Source organism: Adiantum capillus-veneris, chromosome 9, assembly GCF_014529385.1.
Source record: "Adiantum capillus-veneris isolate H3 chromosome 9, ASM1452938v2, whole genome shotgun sequence".
Lineage (NCBI taxonomy): Eukaryota > Viridiplantae > Streptophyta > Polypodiopsida > Polypodiales > Pteridaceae > Adiantum > Adiantum capillus-veneris.
In genome coordinates this window covers 117,547,549-117,561,471 of record NC_140939.1, presented here as the reverse complement: position 1 = coordinate 117,561,471, position 13,923 = coordinate 117,547,549, and the positions used below count along the sequence as shown (strand labels likewise).

The window sequence follows — 13,923 nt, the reverse complement described above, 5'->3', positions numbered from 1 at the left end:
TGGAGAGCTTGAGAGCTATGGAGGAATGGAGAGCTTGAGAGCTTGGGAATGACTCATGAGCTTGAGCCTTGAGTTGGAACATAATGGAGAAGAAGAGGGCATCCTTATATAGATTTAGAGTGTACACACTTACCCTTGAGGCTTGAACACAAGAGAGAGTTAGATAAGAGAGAGAGAGAGAGAGAGAGAGAGAGAGAGGAGCCTAGGTCCTAATGGAATCCAAGGTAAAGGACCAAAGCAATGAGAGAGAGGGAGAGGGAGAGAGAGGAGCTAATGGAATCCAAAGCAATGTGCGAGGGAGAGGGAGAGGGAGAGAGAGGAGCTAATGGAATCCAAAGCAATGCTCAAGGCATGTGGGAGGTGAGGGGGGGGGGGGGGGGGGGGGGGGGGGGGAATCCTATGCCAAAAAGTCACGTAAATTCCTTGCAGTCAAAAGCGTAGTCAACGTTTTTTAAGCCGGTCAAACGGACTAAAAACTTGCCAGACGGAACGGACGGGACGACACCGGACGGGACGGGATGGGACGGGCGGGACGATGGACAAGAACAACCCTGAGAGTTGCAATCACAAAACAAACTCAAAGAGGGAGAGCTCCAACCCTCAGTAGTTGAAGAACTCAACACAAGTAAAGAGCATGTAAGCGCCATCAAAGAATGCGAAGAGCAATACATAGAAATGAGGACTTCGTGGGTGGATGTTATTACAAAGACCAACTTGAAAGCAGACAAGGCCGAGAAATTGATCGAGATCGCCCGGAAAGGAAAAGGGTCCCACACCCACCATCATTACCTTAACACTAGAAGAGGAACAAAGGAAGCGTGTGTGTGCCTTACACGTAAGGATTTGTGACCTAAAAGACAAAGATAATGTTGATGACGAGGTAAAAGAACTCATGAGTATGATGGGAATTAATGAGCCGACACGTACAAAAGCTTGGAGAGTAGGCAGTAAGAAAAGTAGAAGCAAGGGAGAAACCTCAAAGGAAAGGGCACTTATCCTTCGTTTCCTCTCCATGGAAGCAAAGGACTTCTTGAAGAAGAGACCGACTCTTAAGAAGACGAGTATCTTTCTTGGAGATGACCTCACACTCCATGGATTGATGATATTGTGTTGATCTCTTACTCACCGGAGAGTATGCAGCGACATTTGGATGCATTACAGAGCTTTGCAGAGGATAGTAGATTGTAAGTAAACCTTGGCAAAACCAAGGTTATGGTGTTTAATACCACACCGTAGTGGATCAAGAGATCAGCACGCACATTTACTTATGGTCAAGACACTGTGGAGTACACAAATAATACATCTATCTTGGGGTAGTCTTCAATGGGCCAGGGTTTTCTTTGTAGAGAGCAACAGATACTAGATTGACCATAGCGCATGCAACCTTGGGAAGATTGCAGAGGACGTGTTCGACAGTGCAATTCCAAAAACCCCAATCAAAGCTCTAGCTCTTTGGTATTGTTATGTCCCGCTCATAGGTGAGGGGATCTAGCCCAGATGCCGTCGTGATGGGGTTCCAATGTCCGGGCGAACGTAGTGTGAACACGGCCAGTGTGGCCGGCATTATTATAAAAGGGACGTCAAGGCCTCATTTGCAGTTATCAACCCTCATTGGCAGAGTGCCAGTGGTTAGCCCGCGAGGCTAGGAGTGCGCGAGGTCACCTGGAGGAGGTGAGGCCAGGTGGTATGGGAGGCTCGGTCTTACAAGTACACGTCTACATCCTCGGACGCTGCCCCAGCACGGGGAAGCTGACGGATGGTGGTTGTCATAAAATCATAGTTGACACGTACGGTCACGTACGATGGTTACACGTACGAAGACGTGCGGTACTAATCGAACTAAAAAAAATTAGACGTACATTGAAGTAACGTACGATGCAAAAAAATAAATCATATATTTTTCAGAGCTTTTACTCTATTATGAGTAACTACTTAGTATTAAGTACATACAACTTAAAGGAGATGTCCTACAAGTAAGAACATTAAAGATTTGGCCATGGACATTCGAAACGGCAATGTTCGAAAACAGATGATCATGATTGCATTTGATTTCATAATTCATTACATAAGTAGAGAGTCGAGGCTCGAGAGATACAAGTGACAAAAAGTAGTGACACAACTCATAGTCTCATGGCCCATGGGTGCAAACTTTAAAGCATAAAGAGAGAGTTCTAAGTGCTCATATCACTCTTATCACCGGAGTTGTGGTCCGAGCTTGAGCTAGAGGTAGCTACATTATCCTCATCACTACTTGCATCAAATGCACTAGATGCAAGACCATAATCTCCATCACTAAGGATGTTGCCCTCATCATCAAACTCTGGCTCTCTAGGATCCGCAAGCCTAGAAATGGACACATTCTCCAAAGTGGTGTCCGCCATAGTAGATCCGCTACCCGAGCCTCGCCGCACATAGGTCTTGGGTGTCCGTGCCGACGATCTTCCACTCCCACGAGCAACAAAAGTGGGATCCGCTACCCAAGCCTCGCCGCACATAGGTCTTGGGTGTCCGTGCCGACGCTCTTCCACTCCCACGAGCAACAGAAGCTCGCACAACCACCTTCTTGCGGGACCGTGTGCGAGAGACACGGCGATCAATCTCCTCCAACTCCAAGTAGAGGTCTCGAAATATTTGTTCCTCCTTTGGATCGCGATCTTTGTTGAGACTCTTAAGAGTCTCAATGGAGAGCTTGCATTCATCTACATTCACCTATTTGTCATTTACAACATGCAAGAAGATTAATGGAGTTAGCAATTTGGCATGCCAAAAATATGAGCACATGATACATCATACATGTGAAAGTATAAATAAAGAGTATGATGTAGCCAACTCAATTACCTGCCTAGCCATTGGCATCTCATGCATGGACCTCAACATGCGTAAATTGGAGCGACAATAGATAAGCCGCTCCAATTGCTTCGTAGAAATCTTGTTGCAGATCTTGGTGTGTATAAGAGAATACGCCGACCAATTCCGCTCACATGCACGCGATGAGCAATCCTAGAGCACATAGATGATAGAAGAGAGGCATGAGATTTGAATTGTGGGAATTGAGAGGTGACTTATGCCACATGAACGATGAATGTCAAATGATGACATGATTGAGATTATAAATTTATAATTTATGGTATGGTATTATGTATAATTATTAATATATATGATATACTTGTCCAAGAACCCTCAATGCCACCCTTTGAAGGTGAGGCAATTGATAGCCAAAACATTCCCACCAAAAAAGAGGCTTCACTAACGAATCCCTCTTCCAACACACCGAGGAAGCGAATGCCGTGCCTCTTTGGTCTCCATAGTTAATGAGCTCTTGGAGAAACTCTCCATGGTGTTCTTCATTGAGTATCTTTGGAAGGTACTTGTCGCGCTCCTCTTGAAGTGCTTGATCCGCAAAGATGGATTGCTTTTTGAAAACCAGATGCAAGAGGGCAGCAAAGCCATGGATTGGTCGCCTCATCCAATCCCACCGCTTTTTAACAAGAAAGAGAATGTCATCTCTCTTTGGAGAGTCCTCCAACACATCACTACAAAGAGAGAGAGAAAGATAGTCAAGCATGGAAGGGTAGAACCGTAGATGGAAAAAGACAACTTACACTGTACATAAATCATAAGGTGAAATGTTTACCGTGAACCATCGGGTGCTCCATCAAGAATGGTGGATCTCTCAATCTCCTTGTAAGCCTCCTCCATGAAGTGGTAAAGGAGACCTATGGTAGACCCTTCCATGTCGGTCATCCGAAGCACCTTATACAATGGCAATACCACCATGACAAGACCCTTGACCTCTTGCCAAAACTCCTCCTTCAAGCAAAGCCGTTGGATGGCCTTTGCATCTTGTTGGGATGATTGGGTCTCTTCTTCAATCCATGCTTTGAACTCATCCGAGACCATTGTCTTTTGCAAGTTGGTTTGCACATCATAGAGGCGCTCAAGGAGGAGCCACATAGCGGCAAAGCGTGTGGCGGAAGGCTTCTTCAACTCCAAGCCAGAGTAAGTGCGATATATCGCAAGTACTCTCACCTTTTTGTTGATGAAGTTGACGATGGAGAGGGCTTGGGATAGAATGTCCTTCACCCAAGGTAGGTCGCCAAAGTCCTCCAAGAGGAGGTCAATGCAATGTGATGCACATGGAGTCCATACTATGTGTGGATACTCCGCCTCTAGCTTTTTGGCCATGGAAGCACAATTGGAGGCATTGTCGGTGATTACTTGAATGACGTTGCTTGGACCGATCTACATACGGAGAAAGAAGGGAAAGTGAGAAGATCCAAGGCAAAAGACAAAATTGAAAATAGTAGATACTTGAGAGTGGAATCAAAAATTTTACCTCTTTTATGGCTTGATGAATGTGGCGGTAAATGAAGGCACCCGTGACCTTTTTCCCCCTTGCTCCCGCATCAACCGCTCGCTAGAAGTAGGTGCCAAGAGGGCATGAGACAAGGATATTAATGATTCCCCTCTTCTTGCGGTCACTCCATCCATCGGTGAGAATAGAGCAACCATACTTTACCCATCCGGCACGCACGAGGTCAAGAGACTTGTCGATTCGTGCCCTCTCTTCATCAAGCTCCTTGGTGCGCATGTCATGGTATGACACTCCCGTCCACCCTTCACATGGACCAACCGCGGCAATAGCCTTCACCATGCGTTTCCAACGATCCGTGCGAAGAATATGAAAAGAGAGATTGCACTCAATGATGGTGCGTGCAATCTCTATCTCCGCTTGTCATTGCCTCTCTTTGAGGAAAGACAATGGACCGGAAGTTCCACCGTTTGTGCAAGAGTAGCTTGCTATGGAGGCCGCCCACCATGACTTCTTTTGCTCTTCTTTGAGACGCTACCACCCTCGGTGGAGGCCATGGTAGCGGCGCCGGATGCAACGGACATTGATCGAGAAGTATCCTCTCCCGAATCGGAGAGATCATGGTCGGGCGGAACCACCTCCTCCGATGCCTTTCCAACCCCCTTGTGCGTCTTCAAGGGGAGATACTTCGCTTTGCACTCTTGGACAATGTCGTCGGGGATATTCGGACAAGGACCCGCTTCCCCTCCCATCTTGGTCAAGTGGATGATAAGGCGGGTGGAGCTTGAGGTCATGGTCTTCGGGCAATATTTGCAATACCATTTGCAAACATTTTGTTGGAATTAGGGTTGCAAAGAAACACACAGCTTGGAGAAGACGAAGGAAGCTCAAGGCACACAATAGAGAGAGTGTTACTTAGTGTGCAATGGAAAGATAGATAACCCTAGAGTGATGGCCGTATATACAATGCACGGGGGAAAAAACCTCCTACAGAGGGAAAAAATGCCCCGACGGTCCTAGTGTGTTCACACACATCACTACCACATGTATATGGTAACAAATCCCCCCTGGAGTAATGCGGTGAACGAGAGCTGGCAAAAGTGGGAGCAAAAGTCTCTTCATAATCTATGCCTTTTTGTTGTGCATAACCCTTTGCAACAAGTCGAGCCTTATGGCGATCGATCTCACCATCCGGCTTGCGTTTCAACTTGTAAACCCACTTCGTACCAATGGCCTTTTTGCCAGGAGGCAAATCACATAAAGTCCATGTCTCATTGTCTAAAAGTGCATCATATTCTGATTGCATGGCAGCCATCCAATTTTCTGAATTCTGTGCTTCATCAAAAGACAGAGGCTCCTCAACATCATGTAAACTAGACACAGCCAGAGCATAACAATCTGATGCATAAGATGCATGGCGAGAGCCTGAACGAGTACGACTAGACAAAGGTGCATCCAATTTACTGTCACGCAAAGTGTGCACCAGCCATTTTAGCATACCTCTAGCCTGCTCATTTTCAGCCCTTTCCTCATCAAGTGCATCATGTACATCTGCATCAGTAATAGGCTGATCTAAAACATTTTGAGAAACCCCCATAGGCTGTACATTTGCCTCATTGGAACTTACATTCGTATTTCCACCACTGAAAAGAGGCAACAAAGTGTCATAAATGTCCTGTGAGCTTACATTATTGTCTCTAGTACATGATAGCAAGAGCTGAACAGAATCTTCCACAAACACTACATCCCAAGAAACCAGAATACGTTTTGTTTGCGGATGATACAACCTGTAACCTTTGCTTTCAGCACTATAACCAACAAAAATACATTTGACAGTCTTATCATCCAATTTTCTGCGCTGCACTTGTGGCACCAAAGCATATGCCAAACAGCCAAAAAGCATATGCCAAAAAGCCAAAAACACGCATGTACTCAATAGAAGGCTTTCTATCATGCCATGCTTCATATGGAGTAATAGACTGCAAAGCTTTCGTAGGACACCTGTTTAGTACATAAGTGGCACACATGATGGCCTCAAGCCAAAAAGAATGCGGCAAAGCTCGACTTTTGACCATACATCGTGTCATTTCCGTCAGTGACCTGTTTTTCCTCTCAGCAACACCATTTTGCAGAGGCGTATAAGGCACTGTACATTGGTGTTTTATCCCACGACTAGCCAGAGATGCATTAAATTCCTGAGACATATACTCCCCCCCTCGATCTGAACGGAGGGTGTCCATAGTACATTTCGAGACATTTTCAGCCATAGCCAGAAATTGTTTGAAGCACATAAAGACTTCAGACTTCGCTTTAAGCGGAAATACCCATGCATGCCTGGAGTAATCATCAATGAAAGTCACGCAGTACAAGTAATTGCCCAAGGACGGAGTTTGCATGGGCCCACAAACATCACTATGCACAAGCTGCAACCTGCATGTGGCCCGAACTGAACCATCCTTTGGAAGCTTAGAACGCTGCATCTTACCCGAAATACAGCCTTCACAAACATGTTTGATAGGTGCTTCATGAGGTGGCAAAGAAGCAACCATATCAGATTTCTGCAATAGCAACAAACTGGCAAAATTCAGATGACCAAAACGTGCATGCCAAAGTTTTGCATCTGAAATAGCCCTTGAATCTACAACAGCATTTGCAAAATTTTGTCCACCCTTGTCATACAAAGTGAGCTTATACAGCCCACGGCACAAAAGCCCAGATGCAACAATTTCATCACCAAAACTGAGATCATGAACTATACATTTGTCATCCACAAATTTGACTACAAGTCCAAGTCTAGCAAGTGCGGATACACACAAGAGATTCTTCTTGATCCCAGGTACATAAAGTGCATCAACAAGTGTAAAGGAACTGCCATTAGCAGCAGTGAGCACAATCTTTCCAACTCCCTAAACTGGATAAGAGGCGGCGTTGGCACAAGTGACTGAATTCCCATGAGGGACAGACTCGAGAGAGGTAAACAATTCACGATGTGAGATAATGTGCTTTGTAGCACCACTGTCGAAATACCACACATGTGAATCTACAGCAACTGACAAGCATGCATCATGGACAGCAGGATTGTTAGTGCACTCTGCACTAAATGCCCATTCTGCATCAACATCAGCAACACAGTCTCCTTTTAGAGAAGACTCAACAATGGCTGCATTTGTAATGGAACCAGCATTTGCAGCTGAACCACCCTCTTTCTTCTTAGCGTCTTTGGCCTTCAACTTAGGACACGACTTGGTCAAGTGATCATTGGCTTTACAATAATGGCAACGCATCTTCTTTTTGCCCTTATCACCAGAATTGCCAGACGAAGTGCTGCCAGCAGAAGCATTAGGAACAAAAATTTTGCCACTCGTAGCAGAACCATAGGAAGTGGCTGCATTACTGTTACCACCCTTTCTTTGAGAAGCAATAAAAGCATGTTCAACTGCACGCTGCCTAGTCCTGTTTTTTCTGGAAAGTGACTCTTGCAACAGCAATGTGCATAATACATCAAACTTGACAACTTCTAGATTTCCTTGGGTCATAAGTCTCCAAGTACTAACAAAAGTCTGGTAAGAATCTGGTAAGGCATCAAGAACAGTCTGCACAAGGAAACTGTCTGAAATAACTTCACCTGCAGAAATAAGTTGCTCATTGATATCCTTGGCACTAGCAAGGAAAGTATCCATCTCATCTTCCTCATGCATAATCTTCGACTCCAGCTCTTTACGCAGCAAAGCAATTTTAGCCTCATTGCGGCTTGCATAAAGACCTGCTAGAATATCCCAAGCCTGTTTTGCTGATTTTGTTGAACAGATGTGAGAAACAATGGTGTGCTTCACAGACAACGCAATCAATGCATGAGCCTGCGCATCCTTAACATCCCAACAAGCTTGTTCTGCCGTAGGCAAAACAACTCTAACAGCTGCAATCCTTGCAGCAAGACCTGCAACATCCTCAACATCGCTTACATCCTGAGAGCCAGGACGTACATCAATGCCCTGCACAATGTTCGAGACACCCTTTGACACAAGAACATGTTGCATCATATAAGCCCACATAGGGTAGTTGTTCCCATCCAACCTGTCCTCAACGGCAAACATCTTGAACAGATTTGTGTTGTTGTTGTCAGCCATGGTAAATGCTGCACCTGATGTGAAAACTGCCCGAAAATAGGAGAAACGGAGCAGGAACAACCAGTGCTATATAGTACAAACCGTAGAAGACTATAAGGCACCTGTTATGCAAAAAACGGCACTGACAGAAATTCTGCACAAAATGATGAAATAGCCTGTGTTGTACTGCCTGTAGTGGAAACGAAGGCCGAAATAAGCCCAAATGAAAATTATCAGCAAACCAAGCTCTTCGAGGTTTCCCAAAAATTTTGTCGACCTGCGAACGCTCTCCAAAGCTCATTGAAATCGGAGAACGTGAGCAGGCGTGTGCTGGAGCAACTGGCAACTAAGCCCGGGAGGACGTGACCTGCTCTGATACCAATTGTTGGAATTAGGGTTGCAAAGAAACACACACAGCTTGGAGAAGATGAAGGAAGCTCAAGGCACACAATAGAGAAAATTCCGTTGACTGCTGACGTGGCAAAATAGTACGGATTTCCGCTTTTCACACTTGCAATGCTGACGTGGCAGGCTGTACGGATTTCCGCGTTTTGCGCTGGTTGATGATGTCGCACGCTGTACGGATTTCTGTGATTTACGCTGGCAACTTTTTGGCTTTGCTTTTGGACCAGATGCTTTGGAGTTTGAAGGCTTTTCACTTTAAACTGCTTTTGGGGCCTAGGGCCTTTAAATATGAGGTTAGGGCTCATTCTCTAGCATGCGTCCTGGAGAAGGTGCAAAGTTTGGAGTACCGGCATGTACTGGGTTGATGCAATATAAAGAAATACCGAAAGGGGCACCAAGGTTTGGGGCACCAAGGTTTGGAGCCAATACTCTCTGGGGTGGAATTCCGCCACTCCGTGTCGCGTGTCGTCTCTCTCTTTCAGTTCACTTGTTATTGAAGTGCTAAAAGTCTGTTCAGTCTGTTCTTTTTCTATTGGCACGTGGTGCCCGTCTTGTGACAGTGGTATCAAAGCATCAAGCGTGTGCTTTTCTGAAAGCATACTAATCCTACCAAAGAGCAGCCAGAGCAAGATTGCACTTCCAAAGCTGCATCAAGCGTGTGCTTTTCTAAAAGCATACCAGTCCTACAAAGAGCAGACAGAGCAAGATTGCACTTCCAAAGCTTATTGGAAATTTTAGGCTCGTGCTCCGACCCAGACTTATTAGCGACTCCCACCCTTACTTCATCGCGCATCGGATGCGCTCCCATCTTCACCGCTCATGTCTTACAGGGCATAAGCCATTAAGATCACTTGCAAGAGAAGGATCCAAGATTTGTTTCGAGCTGCTATTTTTCTCAGAGACAGATACTATGCTGATGTCTATAGCTACCAGGCCGCACACTTCCAAGGACTTGGCAAGCTTTCAAGAAATATTTTTTTTGCACGAACTTATATGGTTTCTGACATCTTATTTCAGAGTGCAACTTCTTGCAGAGTGGGGTATCTTGAAATGCTTGCCATGGAAACCCTAGCAGATTATAACTTGAAATTTCTCGACATCTCTCAATAGATGTCTCTTCACGAGCAGATGACCTTGGAGATCCATTGCGATTGCTATACTCTCTCTTTCAGTTCAGTTGTTATTGAAGTGCTAAAAGTCTCTTCAGTATGTTCTATTTCTATTGACACGTGGTGCACGTCTTGCGACACCAAGCAGGTTTTTAAGCACTTGCATCATTCAAGGGCCTCTCAAACTATTAAGCGGGTCATGTTTCAACCAAGAGCTTGGACAGCTTCGAAGCGTGAGCTTGCAGATACCATGGTGTCCCATTTTAGGACTGTTTTAGCGGCTCCCCCCTTGGCCTAGGCCGCAATTCTTCATGCATGTCAACTTTTGTTATCTACAGTGCATTCAATTGTCTTGTCTCAGGATGCTTTGGCCCTGGAGGTGGCTCTTACAGAGAATGAATTGCACTCAGCTTTGCTTGCTCTCGGAAGATTGCGTTTGCCTGGTTGGGATGGGCTCACTTTGGAATTTTTTGTCTCTTTCTGGGAGCCTTTGATAGAACCTTTACTGGATATAATGAAAGTTGCATGGGTGACATAGGATTTGCCAATGTCTTGGAAAGAGGGTTTATTGAAGTTGCTGCCTAAACAAGTGCTTTGTGAGCAGTTCTCGCATTGGCGGCCAATTTCTCTTATGTTGGTCATCTATGAAATCTTGGCTAAGATCATTGTGAATCATATCAAGGAACCTGTTATGGCTGGTATCCATTCCACGCAAGATGACTTTATTCCTCCTCACCAGATTTTGGATAATCTGGTTAATGTATTGATTGGAATGAAAATGCCAAATATACCCAGCAGGATGTTCTCGTAATGCAATTACACATCGCAAAGGCTTTCGATTCAGTGGGATTTCATTGTTGCTACCATGCGGGCCCTTGGTTCTGGCCCAAAGATGGTCAATGTCATTTACTTTTTGTATGCTCGAAGTACACGTTCAGGCCTCTTTGATGGAGAGATGACAAAACCTTGGCCTCTTGGATGCTCTGTCAGACAGGGTTGCCCGCTTAGCGCCTTGTTGTACGACAAAAGACGGGCACCACGTGCCAATAGAAAAGAACAGACTGAACAGACTTTTAGCACTTCATTAACAATTGAACTGAGAGAGAGAGAGAGAGAGAGACGACACGCGACACGGAGTGGCGGAATTCCACCCCAAAGAGTATTGGCACCAAACCTTGGCGCCCCTTTCGGTATTTCTTTATGTTGCATCAAAACAGTACAAGCCGGTACTCCAGACACTGCACCGTCTCCGAGAAGCATGCCAGAGAATCAGCCCTAACCTCGTATTTAAAGGCCGTTGGCTTGAAAAGCAATTGGAAGCTCTCCTACTTTCTGATGCGAGAAGAGGAGGTACCACCTGGCGCATCAGAGGGGGTAACATGTAGTTCACAAATTGTTGAAAACTTTGCAACATCGGAAGATTCTGTTGAGGATGCCGCGAAAGAATGTCGTGGAGTTTGTTGAGCAAAAACTGCAAATATTCTGCTAAATACACGAATTCCAAGTCTTGAGTTCTTTATGGCTTATGCCTTGTAGGACACAACGATGAAGACAGGAGCGCGCCCGATGCGCGATGAAGTTAGAATGGAAGTGGCTAATAAGTCCGCGGTCGCAGGCCGAAGATACCTCAAATACAATTCGAATAGCTTTGTCTGCTCTTTTGTAAGACCCGTATGCTTTCAAAAAAGCACACGCTTGATGCTCTGATACCACTCACACAAGACGGACACCACGTGCCAATTGAGAAGAACAGACTAAACAGACTTTTAGCACTTCATTAACAATTGAACTGAGAGAAAGAGAGAGAGAGAGAGAGAGAGAGAGACAACCCGCAACACGGAGTAGCGGAATTCCACCCCACAGACTATTGGCCCCAAACCTTGGTGCCCCTTTCGGTATTTCTTTATATTGCATCAACACAGTACAAGCCAGTACTTCAAACTTTGCACCTTCTCCAAGAAGCATGCCAGAGAATGAGTCGTAACCTCATATTTAAAGGCCCTTGGCTTGAAAAGCAGTTACAGTGAAAAGCCTTCAAAACTCAAAAGCTTCTGGTCCAAAAGCAATGCCAAAAAGCTGCCAGTGTGTTTTGCGGAATTCCGTACAACTGCTACGTCAGCAGTCAGCGCAAAACGCGGAGCGTCCCTACAACTGCCATGTCATCAGTTTTTGCATGAGTTTCTGTGTGGGTCTTGCTTTATTTTACTTCCTTTATGTCACTGGGGCCCCATCGAACGGGGTCCCCATAAGTTGGTAGGACTTCTTCTTTTGTTACTTGTTCGTCTTAGGGTTTAGGCCCCTCGGCCGGCATCTGCAAGCTGGCTCCCTTCTTCAAGGCTTTAATACGTCAGCAGTTTGTGACATCTCCCCTTCTTGATAGAGAGTAATCGTTTGTAACAAACTGCTGACGTGTCAAAGCCCTGAAGAATGGAGTCAACTTACAGATGCCGGCTGAGGGGCCTAAACCCTAAGAGAACGAGTAACGGAGGAGGAAGTCCTACCAACTTATGGGGACCCCGTTCGATGGGGCCCCGAGTGACATAAAGGATTTAAATAAAGTTGGACTCTCAAGACTTGCACAAACTGATGACGTGGCAGATTTTTGAAAATTGCCTTGACAGGATGACGTGGCAGGTTGTACGGAATTCCGCGTTTTGCACTAGCTGATGACGTGGCAAGTTGTACGGATTTTCGTAAATTGCGCTGGCAGCATTTTGGCTTCGCTTGTGGACCAGATGCTTTTGAGTTTGAAGGCTTTTTACTTTAGATTGCTTTTGGGGACTAAGGCCTTTAAATATGAGGTTAGGACTCATTCTCTCGCATGCTTCCTGGAGAAGGTGCTAAGTTTGGAGTACCGGCTCGTACTGTAATGATGCAATATAAAGAAATACCGTAAGGGGCGCCAAGGTTTGGAGCCAATACTCTCCGGGGTGGAATTCCGCCACTCTGTGTCGCGTGTCGTCTCTCTCTTTCAGTTCAGTTGTTATTATAGTTCTATAAATCTGTTCAGTCTGTTCTTTTCTATTGGCACGTGGTGCCCGTTTTGTGACATCGTTCGCGATTACAGCATATTTGCAACACAACTCAAGATAGCTCAAAAATTTCCGAGGGACATTCCAAGGGATAATCAGTTTGCTCGTTTCGTTAAGGAGTTAGCTTCTCCTTTCGGCTCTTTTGATCAAGGAGTTAGCTTCTCCTTTTGGCCAGATCGAAACTCTTGATATTCCGGTGTAGTAAAATTAGCCATCACATCAAACCGTACTGATCTTCCACGGGTGTCTTGATGCACTAAAATTACATACCTAGGCAATCTCATCCAATTAGGAATATTCAGTGGTTGGCACATCACAATGCAATACAAATGGTCACATATGCATGTTACAAGACATAGAAACATAAAGCCATCAAGAACACTCCTCCCGCATAACCTAACAAGGTTCGGGCCGGGAGATATTCAACGACTCCCTCATCATTCCTCCCGCATAACCTAAAAGGGTCCGGCCCGGGAGATATAGAGGCCTTTTACAACCAAACACCCCCAAACCGCAGCCTGCTTCGTTTGGAGGTGCTGAAAGTAACCACTACTCAGACTTGTTGATACTCCTCTTGCATAACCATCCAAGTCCGGGCCGAGAGTCACAACAACAATACTCACCCCGTAAAATAACCACAAGGGTCCGGGCCATGAGTAAAAACAACACTTTTCAATCATCATTTCTCACTACTCCACGCGGGAGTAAAATCATCAATCATTGAAACCAGTATTAAAACCAGAGTCAAACATTTTAAATCGGCACCAAAACAAGTTCAAAACAAATACCATCCATTTCAAACAAATTCTCACAAACAATACTTCTAGCTATAAAGAAAAACAAGTAGAGAGTTCATTCGAGATTTTGTTCGAACAATGGAACTTTGAGGACGATTGGCTTGTCCTTCTGCATCACAGTGATGGTTCGGTTCCGAACCTGGAGAGTTGCATCATTCTTGT

The 13,923-nt window shown here is 45.3% G+C and overlaps 2 protein-coding genes across 2 annotated transcripts in view; both read right to left on the bottom strand.

Annotated features, from left to right (window-relative positions):
* Positions 1-13,923, bottom strand: part of LOC147451054 (monocopper oxidase-like protein SKU5) — a 61,232-nt gene that overhangs the window by 33,098 nt on the left and 14,211 nt on the right. The gene's annotated exons all lie outside the window — the stretch shown is intronic.
* LOC147451055 (uncharacterized) lies at positions 3,521-4,654 on the bottom strand. The gene is made up of 3 exons (XM_086520967.1): positions 4,520-4,654; positions 4,337-4,417; positions 3,521-4,242 (listed from the first exon to the last, which is right to left on the bottom strand). The coding sequence occupies exons 1-3, from the start codon at positions 4,652-4,654 to the stop codon at positions 3,631-3,633; spliced, it is 828 nt and encodes a 275-aa protein (XP_086377093.1). The 3' UTR covers positions 3,521-3,630.

Bases quoted from the DNA above. Each gene is read 5' to 3' on its own strand.
- LOC147451055 (XM_086520967.1), bottom strand. From the start codon at position 4,654: ATGGTGAAGGCTATTGCCGCGGTTGGTCCATGTGAAGGGTGGACGGGA. The intron at 4,418-4,519 runs GTAAAGTATGGT...ACCTACTTCTAG, and splicing joins ACCTCGTGCGTGCCGGATGG to CGAGCGGTTGATGCGGGAGC. The intron at 4,243-4,336 runs GTAAAATTTTTG...CTCCGTATGTAG, and splicing joins TTCATCAAGCCATAAAAGAG to ATCGGTCCAAGCAACGTCAT.